We start from the raw sequence: 15,325 nt of genomic DNA, 5'->3' as shown, positions 1-15,325 counted from the left end.
CGATTTCGAATGGTCTGTGAGGACAGTCAACCTCTAAACATCTCAATCGTGTAGCCGGCAGAAATCTGTCACAGTTGCCAACGGCACGTTTACGTTACAAATTGGCAATATATTGGCATTTCAATTACCGTTAGAACTGTGGTATAAAGTGACTGAATGCAAACACGTGTTTTGTGCGAAGATCACGTGATAGCACGTGCAAAACCTATTCCAGCTTTATGACGAATGGTGGTTTAGTGGGTTTTGCTAACGTTTTCTACTCGAAAGATGGGACATTTCGTAAACCAGTGGTTGATAGCATGAGCAACAGCCCAAATAGTTTGCCAAGTTAACAGTTTAGTTTGCCAACAACCACTATGGGCCGTCGCTGACTTGGGTATTGGGAATCGATTCTCAGCTTGGGTGAGAACCTGGTATATGGGTACGTGCGTGAGTTTAGCCTACTATATGCAGTTAAACGACACTTTCCAAGAAGCTTCACCGTGACCCGTCTGTACAAAGTAAGTCGATGAGGTAGGTTATATTTCTTTAACTCATTCATTGTTTACAACGTTTGGGCGATAGCCCAGTGGTTAAAGCGATCTCTCGTCACGCCGAAGGCCCCGGTTCGATTCCCTACATGGGCACAATGTGTGAAGCCCATTTCTGGTGTCTCCCGCCGTGATATTGCTGGAATATTGCTCAAAGCGACGATAACCTCACTCACTCAGTTAAACATATAACATTGTGCCATAAGAGGTCGGGATTGTTTTCAAAATCAATTTTAATGTATCAATGTCTACAATTCATCATCTGATCACAGCCTCCCCACGCACTATCACTGGAACAAACATCGCCATCGGTTAAGTCGAAACTTGACGGAAAATGCGCATCCCAAAATTCGGCTCCCCACGAGAAGTCAGAGAAAGAGGCTTGCTGGGGCGCACAGGGAACGGTATAGGGCACATCATGTGAAACTCCGGCGTCTTCAGAACCTGGAATTGTGCAACAAATGAGTGAATTTCTGGCGACATTAAGTACAAATCAAGACAAAAGTTGCATTCTAAAAGTCATTTATGTATAGTTATTTAATATTAATTATAATTCTACTTATGCTTATGTTATCAATGCGGTGGTTAACACTCAATAACACTTAATCAATTTATTACAAGTGTTTGTATTTAGAGTTGATAAATTAATCAACATGTAAAGATAAATCGCTTACTCTATTTTTCATTGTTCGAATATTTACCTTCAGTTCTTTTGAAACTTTATGGATTGGATTATTAAGATCATTTGAACAATTATTGGTTGTTTTACGAATTTGGATTTACTAGATATGCAGGAAGCAATTTCAATGTGTCAGATGTATTGATGTTCAAGAGAGGTGATATGACGTTCGCCTTCGTCAACTCAGAAGTAAAAAATCAGAAGCGAAAGGAATACTGGAGTACATGTATAATATAAAATTCAAACAAAATTGAAAATCATCCATGTCTTTCATATCATTGTTCACAATCTATCATGACCTAATTAACAGATTAACTATAATCAATTTAATTAATCAGGTGCTCTTTAACTTCTATTGAAGAGTATATTTTAGGCCAGGATGATAGATAAAACATATACATGTATCCTAAAGCCACGTTTCATAAGAGATATCGAAAACATAAGTTACAGACATCGGACAATGCATCACGACATTGATTGAATAAATCCTGGTTTCATGTCGGTCGAACATGTACTGACCTTTGCCCATAGGCGCTGCAGCCTCAGTGGAGTCGAAATCCAGTCGTTGGGGATGTTTTAAAACCATGGATGACTCAGGGGAATTATCTGGATCTCTCTTGGACTTTGCCCGCTTGTTCTGGAACCAGACTTGGATAACTCTCTCATCAAGATCGGTTTCGGTACTCAGGTGCTCTCGCATCTGCCGGGAAGGCTTTGAGCATGACCGGAAACTGTTGTTGAGTACTTCCGTCTGACGGGCTGTTAGCGTTGTTCGTGATCTTCTTTCATTCATACCCCTAAATCCGTGACCTGGAATAGACAAAGGGTGTTCATAGTAGTGCATGAGTCACATATTTACAAACACTACATATTGTACAGTCAACTCATACCATATATCGCATTGAATAGCGTCAAGATTGCTGACAGAAAGACAGACGGAATAGTTTATTTACATCTCACTCGCATACCTATAATACATATAAGTGATACAATATATAAAAGCGATTTATGAGAGAATTATAACACATAAGAGGACAATCTTTGTACAATGTAAACACACAAAAGTATATAAATTTTAAAAATGTGAAACACACCATACAGTTATTTGTACATTAAAAAGCGTCTATGTTCTAAAATATTACAGCAGGTTTGGGCTAAACTAAAAATAAATTTACGTAATGAAGTAATATTCACTCACTCGTACAAAAATGTTTTGACAACAATTCGGCTCTGTAGGGTATGTTTTTGCATAGTTTTCTTTTCACAAAGTCAAAGTTTAGACAGATTAAAATGAACATATCTAGAAGTTTACTTTAATTACATAAAAGGTGCCTTAAACATACGCAACTCTTTCTTGCTATGAACTATAGGTATAAAAACATACAACCTTCACTCGCAATTCTAAACTGTAAACGGCAACATTTATGTACGTCGGTCTGAAGCCTTTCAACTGAATAAACATTACTGATTAATTGAATGAACATATCGACGTTTAAGATGGTTACTCTCGAAGTAGTTGTGTAACTGTACAATACTGACACAATTTATGGATAAATACTTCTTTTGTTTCGCGAGTGCGCCGTTTCGATACAGATTCTTTTACCGTTGTCAACAACGTCACAAATAAAAGAAGTTGTTATCCATAACGATTGTCAATATTCAACTTTTAAAATGCCACTCAAAGAAGTTACGAGACTGGACACTTTGCATTGACAGTTTCACTGTTTCTATTTGTGTGTTCACGCAGTAATGGTCAATCGCAGTACAGGATGTGGAAGCGAACTGAGTTTAATTTTTTTAATAAAAAACCATTATTGGTTACACGTCGTGTCAGGTAAATGTTGGGACAAAATATAAAATGGCGCTAATGCCGAGAGATTCGTCACTTGATGAGCACGTGCACAATGGTGACTACCTTAGGATAATTATCGGAGAGTATTTGAAATTCGAGTTTACGAACAGCGGTTCCTGGTGTGGCAATGGAAGACAACTCTGAAGAATCGTTTCGTGTCTATTTTATCAGATTTATGAACAAATTATGGGGATATAGTTAAAGTGTTTCTAAGTCAGAACTATAAAAGGTCTCTAGTGACTCATGGATGATTCAAGCCTACGTTTCCATTTGTAAGCGATTGCGTATTAGTATTCGTAGACAATCATGCTTTTTGCAAATACTGAAACATGACGTCATTAATGACGTCATGATGATTCATGCGACGTCTGGAGAATGATATCACTGTTTTCCTTCCCATAGTGAACTAATGTTGAATTCCGAGAACCTGAATTTACGGCCTCAATATTTGCACTCGCGGCAGATAATTTTGAAATTCCTGGGATGTCGTAAATTATTCTAAAGATAATTTTCTTGTTAACGTCCTCACCTGCGTCCTTGTTGTTGTTGTCATGACTACAGATAAGGCCCCCGTCATCTCGCAGGTAAAACTCCTCCCCAGTCTCCAAGCTCATCTCACATATAACACAGGTGAAACACGACAGGTGATATATATTGGCGTGGACGCGCCGGACATGTTCCGTTGACTGTATAGCTCCTCCACACCCAGCGCACTTCGCACCAAGTAACCTGCTGGAATAAATAGACGCTAAAAATATAAACTTGTTCTTGATAAAACATTTATTTTATGCCCCATGTGAACGAAAATAGAGCATCGCGATAGACGTTGATGGTGACTGTGTGTCGGTGCTATATGTGTTATATACTCAACAACAAAAGTTCAGGACCACCCCAATATTCAATATTTAAGTATTGTTTGGATCATGATATGAACTATTAAATAATTTAATATAGAAAATAGGGATGGTCCTTGACATTTTTGTTGAGTATATATTACACACGCCGTGGTGATTCTGGGCGAGAATGGATACGTTATGCTAGACATGAGAGCCTACATTACATAGACCGAGTGCTCAGACTCGATACATCGTTCAGATTTGGCTGTTCCTAAATTCTCCAAAAGTCATTTATTTATGATTCTGCAAGTTTATGGAATGCTCTCTCCTCTACAACAAAATGTACAAATTCATTATCATCGTTTAAATCAAAGTTATCTGGAAAAAATGACAAGGTTCAAACATATTTTCTATTTGGTGAAAGAAAGACAAATATACTACACACGAAGTTCAGACATTCGTGTAGTTCATTACATGCTGATCTGTTTCGTGTTAATCTATCAGAGAATAGAGCAAGCAATTGTGGTGCTCCGGTGGAAGATGCTAACCCTTTCTTTTTAAAATGTTCAAAATTTGTCAGTTGCCATTTTGATCTGAAGCAAGACTATCAAAAGTTCACTTAGACATTGATACCATTCTTTAAGGCAACTCTGCTCTGCCAAATACTATTAATGAAAATATCTTTAGACATGTGCATAAATACACTGTACGAAGTAAGCGCTTCGATTAATCAATAATATGTCTTAATATTATTATGTCCATTCATTATTGTTAATGTTTCTGATGGGAGCGGGCGGTAATAAGTTACATAACTTGTGCCCAATCCATTTCAACACTGAATTAAATATTTTCAAACAAATACATCGTTTCGTAATAGCGTCTCTCACTCTATCAATCACGAGTTTGTCTGGTCCATAGGCGCTTATCAACAGGACACTGATATGGCTGGACATCAGTGGACAGTCAGTGGAGAAGACAACTAGCCTAGTACAGTTAACACATTGTTTGAAGATTTCACAGAATATCATAGGCGTGTATTGGGTCAACGACTGTCGAGTACCACATTTTGTAGGTAATGTATTTATTATGTCTTCGTAATGACCATATGTAATGATCGACAGTATAAAAGAATAACCAGCCTTGACTATCCTTAGAAACAATTTCCGTTAGGTGTACAGGGAAAAGATCTCTAAGAATGCTAAGGTTTTTAACATGTTATGATACGTCAAATAAGGATGAACTTGGAGAGAGCATTTCATTTAGTGACTATCATGTAATACAGGAAAATCGTAGATTTAACGTATTTAATTTTTCCACAACCAAATATTGAACCCAGAAAGTCTGCGATAATAACCAATCTACATGTAGTTAAGCGAGAGGTGAGGTGAAATTGGGTGTTACGTCGTGCTTGAGAATATTTCGCTCATATGACGACGTGCACTCGTGTGTATGGGTATGTGTGGCTGCTTGTACTAGCCCAGACTTAAGCTGGTTTTATAGTGCTAGCCCACTGAGATGCGGTCAGTTAAGTGAGAGTAAGACTGGAATTTCACATACCTGAAAAAGTGTTCGTGGCAATATAAGTGACGTCCCTCAGCATAGCACGTGTGAGTGAGGTATTCGTGGCATACAGAGCACCTGAGGCACCGAGAATGCCATGACCTGCCTTGGACTCTCGACACAAACTCGTCCAGGATAGCGTGATGACAGCCTGTACATATTGGGGTCCTGTAAGAAAAACAACAAATGTTATCGAAAATAATGACCGAGATGGATTGAACGCCGCCTAAAACAAATTATCAGTTATTTGAGTAACCTGCATCGATGTAGATCTTGACATTTACTACTTGTTACAGAAAACAGGTGAATCACTTATTCGAACCCCAAAACAGAAGATCCTGTTGAGACTAAGGGACACAACTCGACACATTCCTTAGCCTGCCGAAGACCGGTGGAAACCATACCATTGAAGTAAGATAAATCGCATGGTCGTTTTTGTTTGTCCTTACCAGTTGCTAAATGATCTGAACAGTTGTGTCAATAAGAATTTACTTCTTGATATCATTCTGGAGACTTATAAAGATAATTTCATATTCATAAAGACATAGCTATCATTGCTCAATGTTTGCAATTTCCAATTATTACCATAAGTATGTTACATCTTATAAGACTGTGGCGTAAGACACGTGAAGATCCAGGTTAGATTTGATCTTCAGTAACAATTGCTTGTTGTCAGGAGCAACTAACGGGACCGGAAGGTCAGGCTCACTGGCTTGGTTGACACATGCAATCGTATCCCATTTGCGTAGATCGATGCTCATGCTGTTGATCACTGGATTGTCTGGTTCAGACTCGATTATTTACAGACCATCGCCATATAGCTGGAATATTGCTGAGTGCGGCGTAAAATTAAACTCACTCACTCACTGTGGTTTAAAACAATATTCGCTCACTCAAATAGCTCTTACCGTGATCTGGAATTTGCAGTGTCAACCCTTCACGAGGAAAAGGACGGCCGACAAACGTCAACGAGCCATCACCAGGGAGTATGCCGGTATTTGCGTTCATTGCCATGTTACTGAGAGAGCTGGCGAGTATCAAACTGTTTAACAAACTTGCTCAAACGGAAACATAAAACACGTATGCTGCTTTCGTCTGTTTAAACATATGCTGAATATCCCTCCGTCTGTTGGGGTTTTATGGGGAGGATGTTCCCCGCAGCGACCGAGCAGATTGGTGGTGTTAAGGTCGTCACGGCGTCTCTCATTAATCTGGACCATGGTTTCAGACAGGCGAATTACCCGCGACGAGGCATGTCGTGGGCTATGATTGGTTTAGAAGTCCGGCGTCTTAAGAAAGCAACCAATCAGAGAAAGCGTTTTGTTATAACAGTAACGTGTTCACGAGAACGATCACACACGCGACGGCGCATTGACCTAAGACATTTCAATTATAGTCCTGTCTCCTGTGTTTTGATGAGGCAAAACCTCACCTGTCTAACTTGAAAGGAATGCTTTGATAGAAATTAAACATGTAGGTGTCAAATGTTTAATCTGGCATCTAAACGATCGGTCAGTCTCTTGGATAGCGCACGCATCGTCTTGAAAACTCAATCAAATCCAGCAAAACAATCTATTCGTGGTTGATTTGATGTAAAAAAATATTGCCTTGGTTGCCTTGTGTTTATTTTAATTAGATACGTACATTATTATTTTGATAAATGAATTCGTGCACTTCTCCTTACTGCAACTATTATAAACTAAGAGCAGATTGTTTATGTGGCCACGCCACTGAATATGCACGTCATTACCTCTTCGTATGTTCCAGATTTGATTATATAAGCGCAAATAAATTGTAATATACCAATAGCTTTTCATTGGAAACAATCTGATATGGAACATCTTCCATGAACCCTCTAACTCAATCTGATATCTTAAAATTAAAACCAGTTCATCAATTTAAAATTGAAACTAGACTTTTTGACTAAACAAATCATATACTATAACTTATTACACTTAAAACTATACTACTGGTGATGCCGACTGCAATTGTCATAAATGTATCTACCCATCATATTCTCAATCTTTTGACTACATGTCAAAACATCTATTTTCATTTGATATAGTTGTTTTTTTGTCTTCCTTGTCATGATAGTGTTTCATATATATATACTGGATATATACTGGAGCCGTCTTCATATAAGTTCTTTTGAGCTCGCTGACCAATCCAGTTCATGTACCTTTCAGGAAATAAATATGTTTATACCAATATTATAAAATTAATATTTTTTCCATGTTTAATGCTGTCCTACGAAACACTCTATCTCTATGACTTCAGTCTGAACCAGACAATCCAGTGATTGACACTATGAGCATGGGTCCACGCAGTTGGAATACGACGACAGGTGTCTGTTGAGTGCGCGTCAACATGACAACAAATGACTTACGTTGTCGTGTCCAGTCTCAATTATTTACAGACCAGTGTCATGTGTGGCATTAAACGGGAAACAAAACACCTTTATTGAAAAACGGGTTTTTTTTTTGTTTCGCAAGTTACACATACTTATGTGTCCTTAATGTAATATTGGGGCGGTCATGTTTTCACCATTGTTGCCATCAGTCATATATCATAGACAGGTGAATGTACTGATGCTGTTTGTGTAGGTATTTCATTACTGTTAAGTAATAAATAATAAAAATTAATAATGTTGTATATTAACATTTGAACAGTTTTGTTTTTTATTCGTCACGATATTGGGGAAATGTATTTCATCTCATGTGCTTAAAAACTGGGACATCAACCCACATTCGCCATCAGTAACAGTTTCACGATGATTAGAGTAGAAACAAAATAGATCAATAGATCGATTCACATTAATGTGTTCTCTCCCTTTTCAGATGATATACTAAAATATGTAAAAAATAAAACAAATATATAACCAGTCTGTTATGTGAAGGACAACCATTCGTTACAACACTTCACATTTTAATGTTAATGCAAGTACATGTATAAGCGCAAGCATAATTAGATCAACTATACAAATAATTCGTCGTTTCACAAAGCTACCTGTAGACGTACCTGTTACTTCACAATGGACTTATCTTCACTTACCTGTTGTGTAAACATATTCCACCGTCGTTGATCGAGGTGCAAAGTAAGCTCATTCGTTCCAGGTGTTTGCGTTAAGCAGGGAAGGGGTAAGTAATTGCCTTGTCTCAGTCATCCCTGATCGAAGCACTGAACGGGATTAACGGAGTCTCTAATCTAGGACAGATCAATAAGTGATCCAAGGGATGGCCCCGGTTAATTGTTTAGGCGACAAGGTCAATAAGGGGCCCTTTTGGGGTTTGGCATTGGCTGTCGCCCCATCCCCTTTAAATGGTATTGAAATGTTCAGCAAATATTTTGTCTTGGAATCCTGAGTGAGTATGGTTTTACGTCTTTTTTAGCAACATTCCAGCAATATCATGGTTTTGGGGCACAGAAATGTGGTTTGAACACATTGTACCTATGTGGGGAAACCCCATTGTACTCATTCGCCACAATCGTAGTCATCGTATCTTTGATTCCAATCTGACCGCTCACAGTTGTACAAAGTGTACAGCTTTCTGTCGGAGAAAGGCTTTTGACAAGTCAATAACTGCTGAAGCTTATGATAATATAAACGGTTAAAATGATTTTTTAAGGAGCCCTTTAAGTGTGTTACTAAAATAAGGACATTGCATATTTGTCCGACATTATACATCAATAACACATTCTTTCACTGATTGGATCCACCTCCACTTTCCTATGGGTAAAGCAAACTCTCTCTCTCTCTCTCTCTCTCTCTCTCTCTCTCTCTCTCTCTCTCTCTCTCTCTCTCTCTCTCTCTCTCTCTCTCTCTCTCTCTCTCTCTCTCTCTCTCTCTCTCTCTCTCTCTCTCTCTCTCTCTCTCTCTCTCTCTCGTATGTGTGCGTTTGGCGCAGACTGATGGCGACTGGGGTTTCGGAACATGAAACTTTTACGACGTAGGTGTCAGGAATGAGTTGACTACTTTGTAATCAAGCCCTAATAGACTGAATACGTAGTAGTAGTAGCAGCAGCAGCAGCAGCAGCAGCACCAGTAGTCGTCGTCGTAGTAGTAGTAGTAATGGACACACACTTAAAAGATCATATAGCCGTATTTCTTAGATAAGTAGGGATAGATAATAATGAAAAGGCTATTATTTATAATAGTATTAGTAGACGACACACAATAACATGCCGTAATCTAACAGATACAATTATTAGAAATAAACGCAGCACAAAGTGTGTCTAGTTGAGACGGTACACATCCTTGCTGACACACTCATACAGGAATGCGGAAACTGTAAATGTCCCTGCTGGCTGCACTGTGTCGATAATGACTGTAACTGAAGAGGCTGCGTTAAAGGCTGTAGTGTGCCACGTCCGTGGAACATCTATCTATGAACAGACAAAGTTCCGCAATGTGCAGTAGTACCTAAATAAACATAGAACATCAGTACATAAGGAACAGACAGACAGACAGACAGGAACAACAGAACCTTAACTATCCTCACAAACAAGTTTCGTGTAAATTGCTAAAAAAATATAGCTGTGAAAATGATATGAATGGATCACTGAAAATTAGTGTTAACACCGGGTGTCCGCTAAAGGATAAGCATGTCCTGCCGTAGCTTCCGACATTAAACATATTTTTTTAAAAATGGAAGCATTCCGTGATATTGCTGGAGTGTTGCTAAAAGCGGCGTTAAACCATACTCACTCACTCACTCAATGTGAATGACCCCACACCATCCCCACCCCAAAACATTTATGCACAAATTGGTCCCCGTTGCATGTCATGTACAAAATCAATTACCCCCACCCCCTTCCCATATTTTTTAACCATGATTTTTTTTTTTAATACTTTTATGTACAAAAGTGCTTACCCCCTTGTACATATTTACAAAATTGATGACCCCAACCTGCCCAGAACAAAATGGGTGACCCCCTTAAAATCATCATCACACACGCACTAACGCACACACACTCGCCATAAATTATGAACGGTCCCTAAGCTACTGAGCTTATGATGGATCTCGGGGACTTCAGTCCACCAGCAGAAACCTGCCTATCCTCAAAACAAATACCATCTAGAGTAAAGAGAAAAGAAACTCACAAAATAATTACACGATGCGAATTGTTTTCCTGTTTGATTGTGTCGTTTAACTATTTGACAGTTAACCTAGCTTTCAGCAGCTTGTGTATAATTTCACGTGATTAATCCGGGTTTTAGTTTGATTTTGAGTGAGTGAGTGAGTTTAGTTTTACGCCGCACTCAGCAATATTCCGGCGGTCTGTAACTAATCGAGTCTGGACCAGACAATCCAGTGATCAACAGCATGAGCATCGATCTGCGCAATTGGGAACCGATGACATGTGTCAACCAAGTCAGCGAGCCTGACCACCTGATCCCGTTAGTCGCCTTTTACGACAAGCATAGTCGCCTTTTATGACAGGAATGGGTTGCTGAAGACCTATTCCAACCCGGATCTTCACGGGTCAGTTTGATTTGGAGGGAAAAACGTTGTCAATGGAATGGATGGAACGGGGTGACCAAAGACATAGCGCTGATTCCTTCATCTTCAGATTTAACTTCAGTGTTGTCTAATCTGGGAATATTCCAGCGCGCCTCATTAAGGTACCATGCAGGAGGCCTTGAAATAGAAGTATATAACACCCAACAGTCAAACAATCGTCAATGGCATCACAGCAATCAAAATTAATCACAGTTTGGTCTTCATGACAGTTTTATCCACCTAATGTAGCAATGTGTGTCTTTAACACCGCGGGGACATAAGTGTGGTGCGGGAGAACTTCAGGATGTAACAGTCGCGTATATTCAGCAGACAGGGATAACACGATGGCGGAGGGTACGTATACTTGTTGATTTCTGTGTCGTCAATGTACACTGCATGTTCATCATAAGTAAGTTGCTGGCGATCTATAGCCTGTTTCATATGGTGTTATGTCCGAATAGTGCCCTTATTTTAACATTAAATGCTTGTTATAAATCTGACCTTGATACTCTTCTTGTTTTACTGTCCTTTGACGACATGGGCGAGACTTTTTAATAACGCTCTAAAGTAGTTGAACATACTTTCATGCATCTACAACCTCCAAAACCTGAATTTTGAGCATTCTCGCCCGTGGGCCTAATGTTTTTTTCGCCCATGGGCGAGATATTTGATATCGCTCTAAATTAGCGGAATTAAGTCACAATGAGTTGAATTTTGTGTCATGATACTTATAAACATTCTTTCATTCATGCATGTATACAACCTCCGATAACTGAAGAAGAGCCATGACTTTTGAGCAAAAGAAGGCGTCGATTTCTGTGTCGTTATTGTACATTGCATGTTCATGTCATTATCAAGATTGTAGGTGTTGATTTTTATGTCGTTATTGTACATTGCATGTTCATTTCATTGTGAAGATTGTTGGTGTTGATTTTAATGTCGTTGTACATTTCATGTTTATTTCATAATCAAGATTGCAGGTGTTGATTTCCAAAATTACTCACATCTTTATTAATTTCTACAGTTTCTCATTCCATGCTTACCTTTTGCTCGGATATTACACCATTCCTACATGTGTTCTTGTTTGGACGTTAAGTGCCAGACAACACGTCATTGGCAACTATACAATGTGTGATACATACAATGACTCGGAATTAACACTTATTCCTATTCATATTCTGTCTATGTCTGGGCCGCCTGACGTATACTGTAATACTTGAAGCAAATTTTAATAACCCTTGCCGTAAAATGTAATTATTTTAGTTATGGCAAAATGTAATACATATTTACGTAAATTGTAATTATTTTAGTAGTGGTAAAATATGATAAATATTTACCTAATTTTTAGTATTTTAGTAGTAAAATGTAATAAATATTTACCTAAATTGTAATTATTTTAGTTTTGGTAAAATGTCATAAATATTTACCTAAATTGTAATTATTTTAGTTTTGGTAAAATGTAATAAATATTTACGTAAATTGTAATAAGTTTTAAATATACGTAAGTACGCGAGTGGTTGTGTCTTTGCATTACGCATTTCTTAAGATACCTCGTTAAAATGGTTTGAGATTCGAGGGAAATATATTGGGACAACTTAAAGTGTGTTGTTGTGTAGTAATGTTTCAAAAGAAACCATAATTTTAAACTATTTTGGCATAAACTTGTCGATGACACTCTTACTAATGTTATCAAGAGGCGCTCTGTGCGTCCGTATTCACCCATCACAATATTCGCATTTGGTATCAAGGCATCCGATGACAGTTTCGGTGGCCTTTAGATAATTTTTCAGGGTCACACATTATTGCGATATTCAGATATGGATATGCGGCGGCAGGGGGTAATAGCCATGTTTGTGACAAACGCTTTTTCATTACGGATTTTCAAATTATGTTAGCAGTTGGTTTCTATAATTTAATGTTAATTCTACAGCGGTGAAATTATTCGTGACACGTCTTACAATACCAGAGATTATTTGTGTATGTTTTGAATATTAAAGTTAATTGTTTTTCATTATGGAATTATTTCCATTGTTGTCGCAAGGTCATATTTTACGAGAAATAGCTTTCAATAATTTAATGTCAATTCTATAATGCACGTGGCAATTATTTCATTAAGTGTGTTTTCACCTTCAAAGGGTGTTGAAGTAAATTTATTTTCCTTCTGAGAGTGTACGTAAGTCCCAAAACATGGAAGTAAATTTAGATCTACATGTTTTTTAATTGTAGGATACTAGTATATGTGTTTTAAGTTATGGCTAAATGTTAGCATAATCGCCAACGTCTGAAGGGACGATGTAAATCCATCCAGGTTCTATGCAGGTAGCAAAAGTACTGTAAGTTGCTGGCGATCTATAGCCTGTTTCATATGGTGTTATGTCCGAATAGTGCTCTTGTTTTAACATTAAATGCTCTAGTTGTTTTATTGTCCTCTGACATTGGCGCGATTTTTTAAATAACGCCCTATATTAGTCGAATTAAGTCAAAATGAAATTTTGTGTCACGATATTTATTAACATACTTTCATTCATCTACAACCTACAAAACCTAGAAAAACAACATGAATTTTGAGCATTTTCGCCCATGGGCGAGATATTTTGATATCGCTCTAAATTAGCTGAATTAAGTCAAAATGAGTTGAAATTTGTGTCATGACGCTTATAAACATACTTTCATTCATTTACAACCTCCAAAAACTGAAGAAGAACCATGCATTTTGAGCAAAAGATAATCAAGATTGCAGGTGTTGATTTCCAAAATTACTCACATCTTTATTAATTTTCTACAGTTTCTCATTCCAGTGCTTACCTTTTGCTCCGATATAACACAATTCCTACATGTGTTCTTGTTTTGGACGTTAAGTGCCAGACAACACGTCATTGGCAACTATACAATGTGTGATACATACAATGACTCGGAATTAACACTTATTCCTATTCATATTTTGTCTATGTCTGGGCCGCCCTGACGTACTTGAAGCAAATGTTAATAACCCTTCACGTAAAATGTAATTATTTTAGTTGCGGTAAAATGTAATAAATATTTACGTAACTTGTAATTATTTTTTAGTAGTGGTAAAATATAATAAATATTTACCTAAATTGTAATTATTTTGGTTGTGGTAAAATGTCATAAATATTTACCTAAATTGTAATTATTTTAGTTTTTGGTAAAATGTAATAAGTATTTACGTAAATTGTAATAAGAAGTTTAAATATGCGTGAGTGCGCGGAGTGTTTGATTGTCTTTGCATTACGCATTTTCTTAAAGATGCCTCGTTAAAATGGTTTGAGATTCGAGGGGAAGATGTTGGGACAACTTAAAGGGTGTGTTGTTGTGTAGAAATGTTTCAAAAGAAACCATAATTTTTAAACTATTTTGGCATAAACTTGTCGATGACACTCTTACTAATGTTATCAAGAGGCGCTCTGTTGCGTCCGTATTCACCATCACAATATTCGCATTTGGTATCAAGGCATCCGAGGACAGTTTCAGTGGCGCTTTAGATAATTTTCAGGGTCACACTTTATTGGGATATTCAGATCTCGATATCTCGGCGGCAGGGGTAATAGCCATGTTTGTGACAAACGCTTTTTCATTACGGATTTTCAAATGTGTTAGCAGTTGGTTTCTATAATTTCATGTTAGTTCTCACAGCGGTGAAATTATTCGTGACACACGTTTACAATACCAGAGATTATTTGTGTATGTTTTTGAATATTAAAGTTAATTGTTTTCATTATGGAATTATTTTCATTGTCATAAGGTCATATTTTCACGAGAAATAGCTTTCCAATAATTTAATGTCAATTCTATAATGCCTTGCGGCAATTGTTTCATTAAGGGCGTTTCACCTTCAAAGGGTGTTGAGTAGAGTAAATTTATTTTCCTTCTGAGGAATTAATGCGTAAGTCCCAAAACATTTGAAGTAGAATTTAGATCTACATGTTTTTTTTTAATTTGGGATACTAGTATGTGTGTTTAAGTTATGGCTAAATGTTAGCATAATCGCCAACGTCTGAAGGGTTGATGTAAATCACCCAGGTTCTATGCAGGTAGCAAAGTCTGTAAGTTGCTGGCGATCTATAGCCTGTTTCATATGGTGTTATGTCCGAATAGTGCCCTTATTTTAACATTAAATGCTTGTTATAAATCTGACCTTGATACTCTTCTTGTTTTGCTGTCCTTTGACTACATGGGCGAGACTTTTTAATAACGCTCTAAAAGTAGCTGAACATACTTTCATGCATCTACAACCTCCAAAACATGAATTTTGAGCATTCTCATACATGGGCCTAATGTTTTCGCCCATGGGCGAGATATTTGATATCGCTCTAAAATAGCGGAATTAAGTCACAATGAGTTGAATT

General features: G+C 37.6%; 2 protein-coding genes across 2 annotated transcripts in view; one reads left to right on the top strand and one right to left on the bottom strand.

Annotated features, from left to right (window-relative positions):
- Positions 1 to 745: 745 nt before the first annotated feature.
- Positions 746 to 6,471, bottom strand: LOC124257905 (LIM/homeobox protein Lhx3-like). Its single transcript, XM_046692011.1, has 5 exons — positions 6,422 to 6,471; positions 5,455 to 5,625; positions 3,591 to 3,793; positions 1,729 to 2,019; positions 746 to 974 (listed from the first exon to the last, which is right to left on the bottom strand). Exons 1-5 carry the CDS (start codon positions 6,469 to 6,471, stop codon positions 772 to 774), a joined length of 918 nt encoding a protein of 305 aa, XP_046547967.1. The 3' UTR covers positions 746 to 771.
- Positions 6,472 to 11,287: 4,816 nt separating this feature from the next.
- LOC124257184 (Golgi-associated plant pathogenesis-related protein 1-like) overlaps positions 11,288 to 15,325 on the top strand; it is a 158,596-nt gene continuing 154,558 nt past the window's right edge. The window contains exon 1 of the mRNA XM_046691222.1: positions 11,288 to 11,312. Coding sequence (XP_046547178.1) covers positions 11,303 to 11,312 — 10 coding nt within the window. The 5' untranslated portion in view covers positions 11,288 to 11,302. The remainder of the gene's footprint in view (positions 11,313 to 15,325) is intronic.

Source organism: Haliotis rubra, unplaced genomic scaffold (genome assembly GCF_003918875.1).
Source record: "Haliotis rubra isolate DU_JTF1 unplaced genomic scaffold, ASM391887v1 Scf117, whole genome shotgun sequence".
Classification (NCBI taxonomy): Eukaryota; Metazoa; Mollusca; class Gastropoda; order Lepetellida; family Haliotidae; genus Haliotis; species Haliotis rubra.
This window is presented reverse-complemented; position numbering and strand designations above follow the sequence as displayed.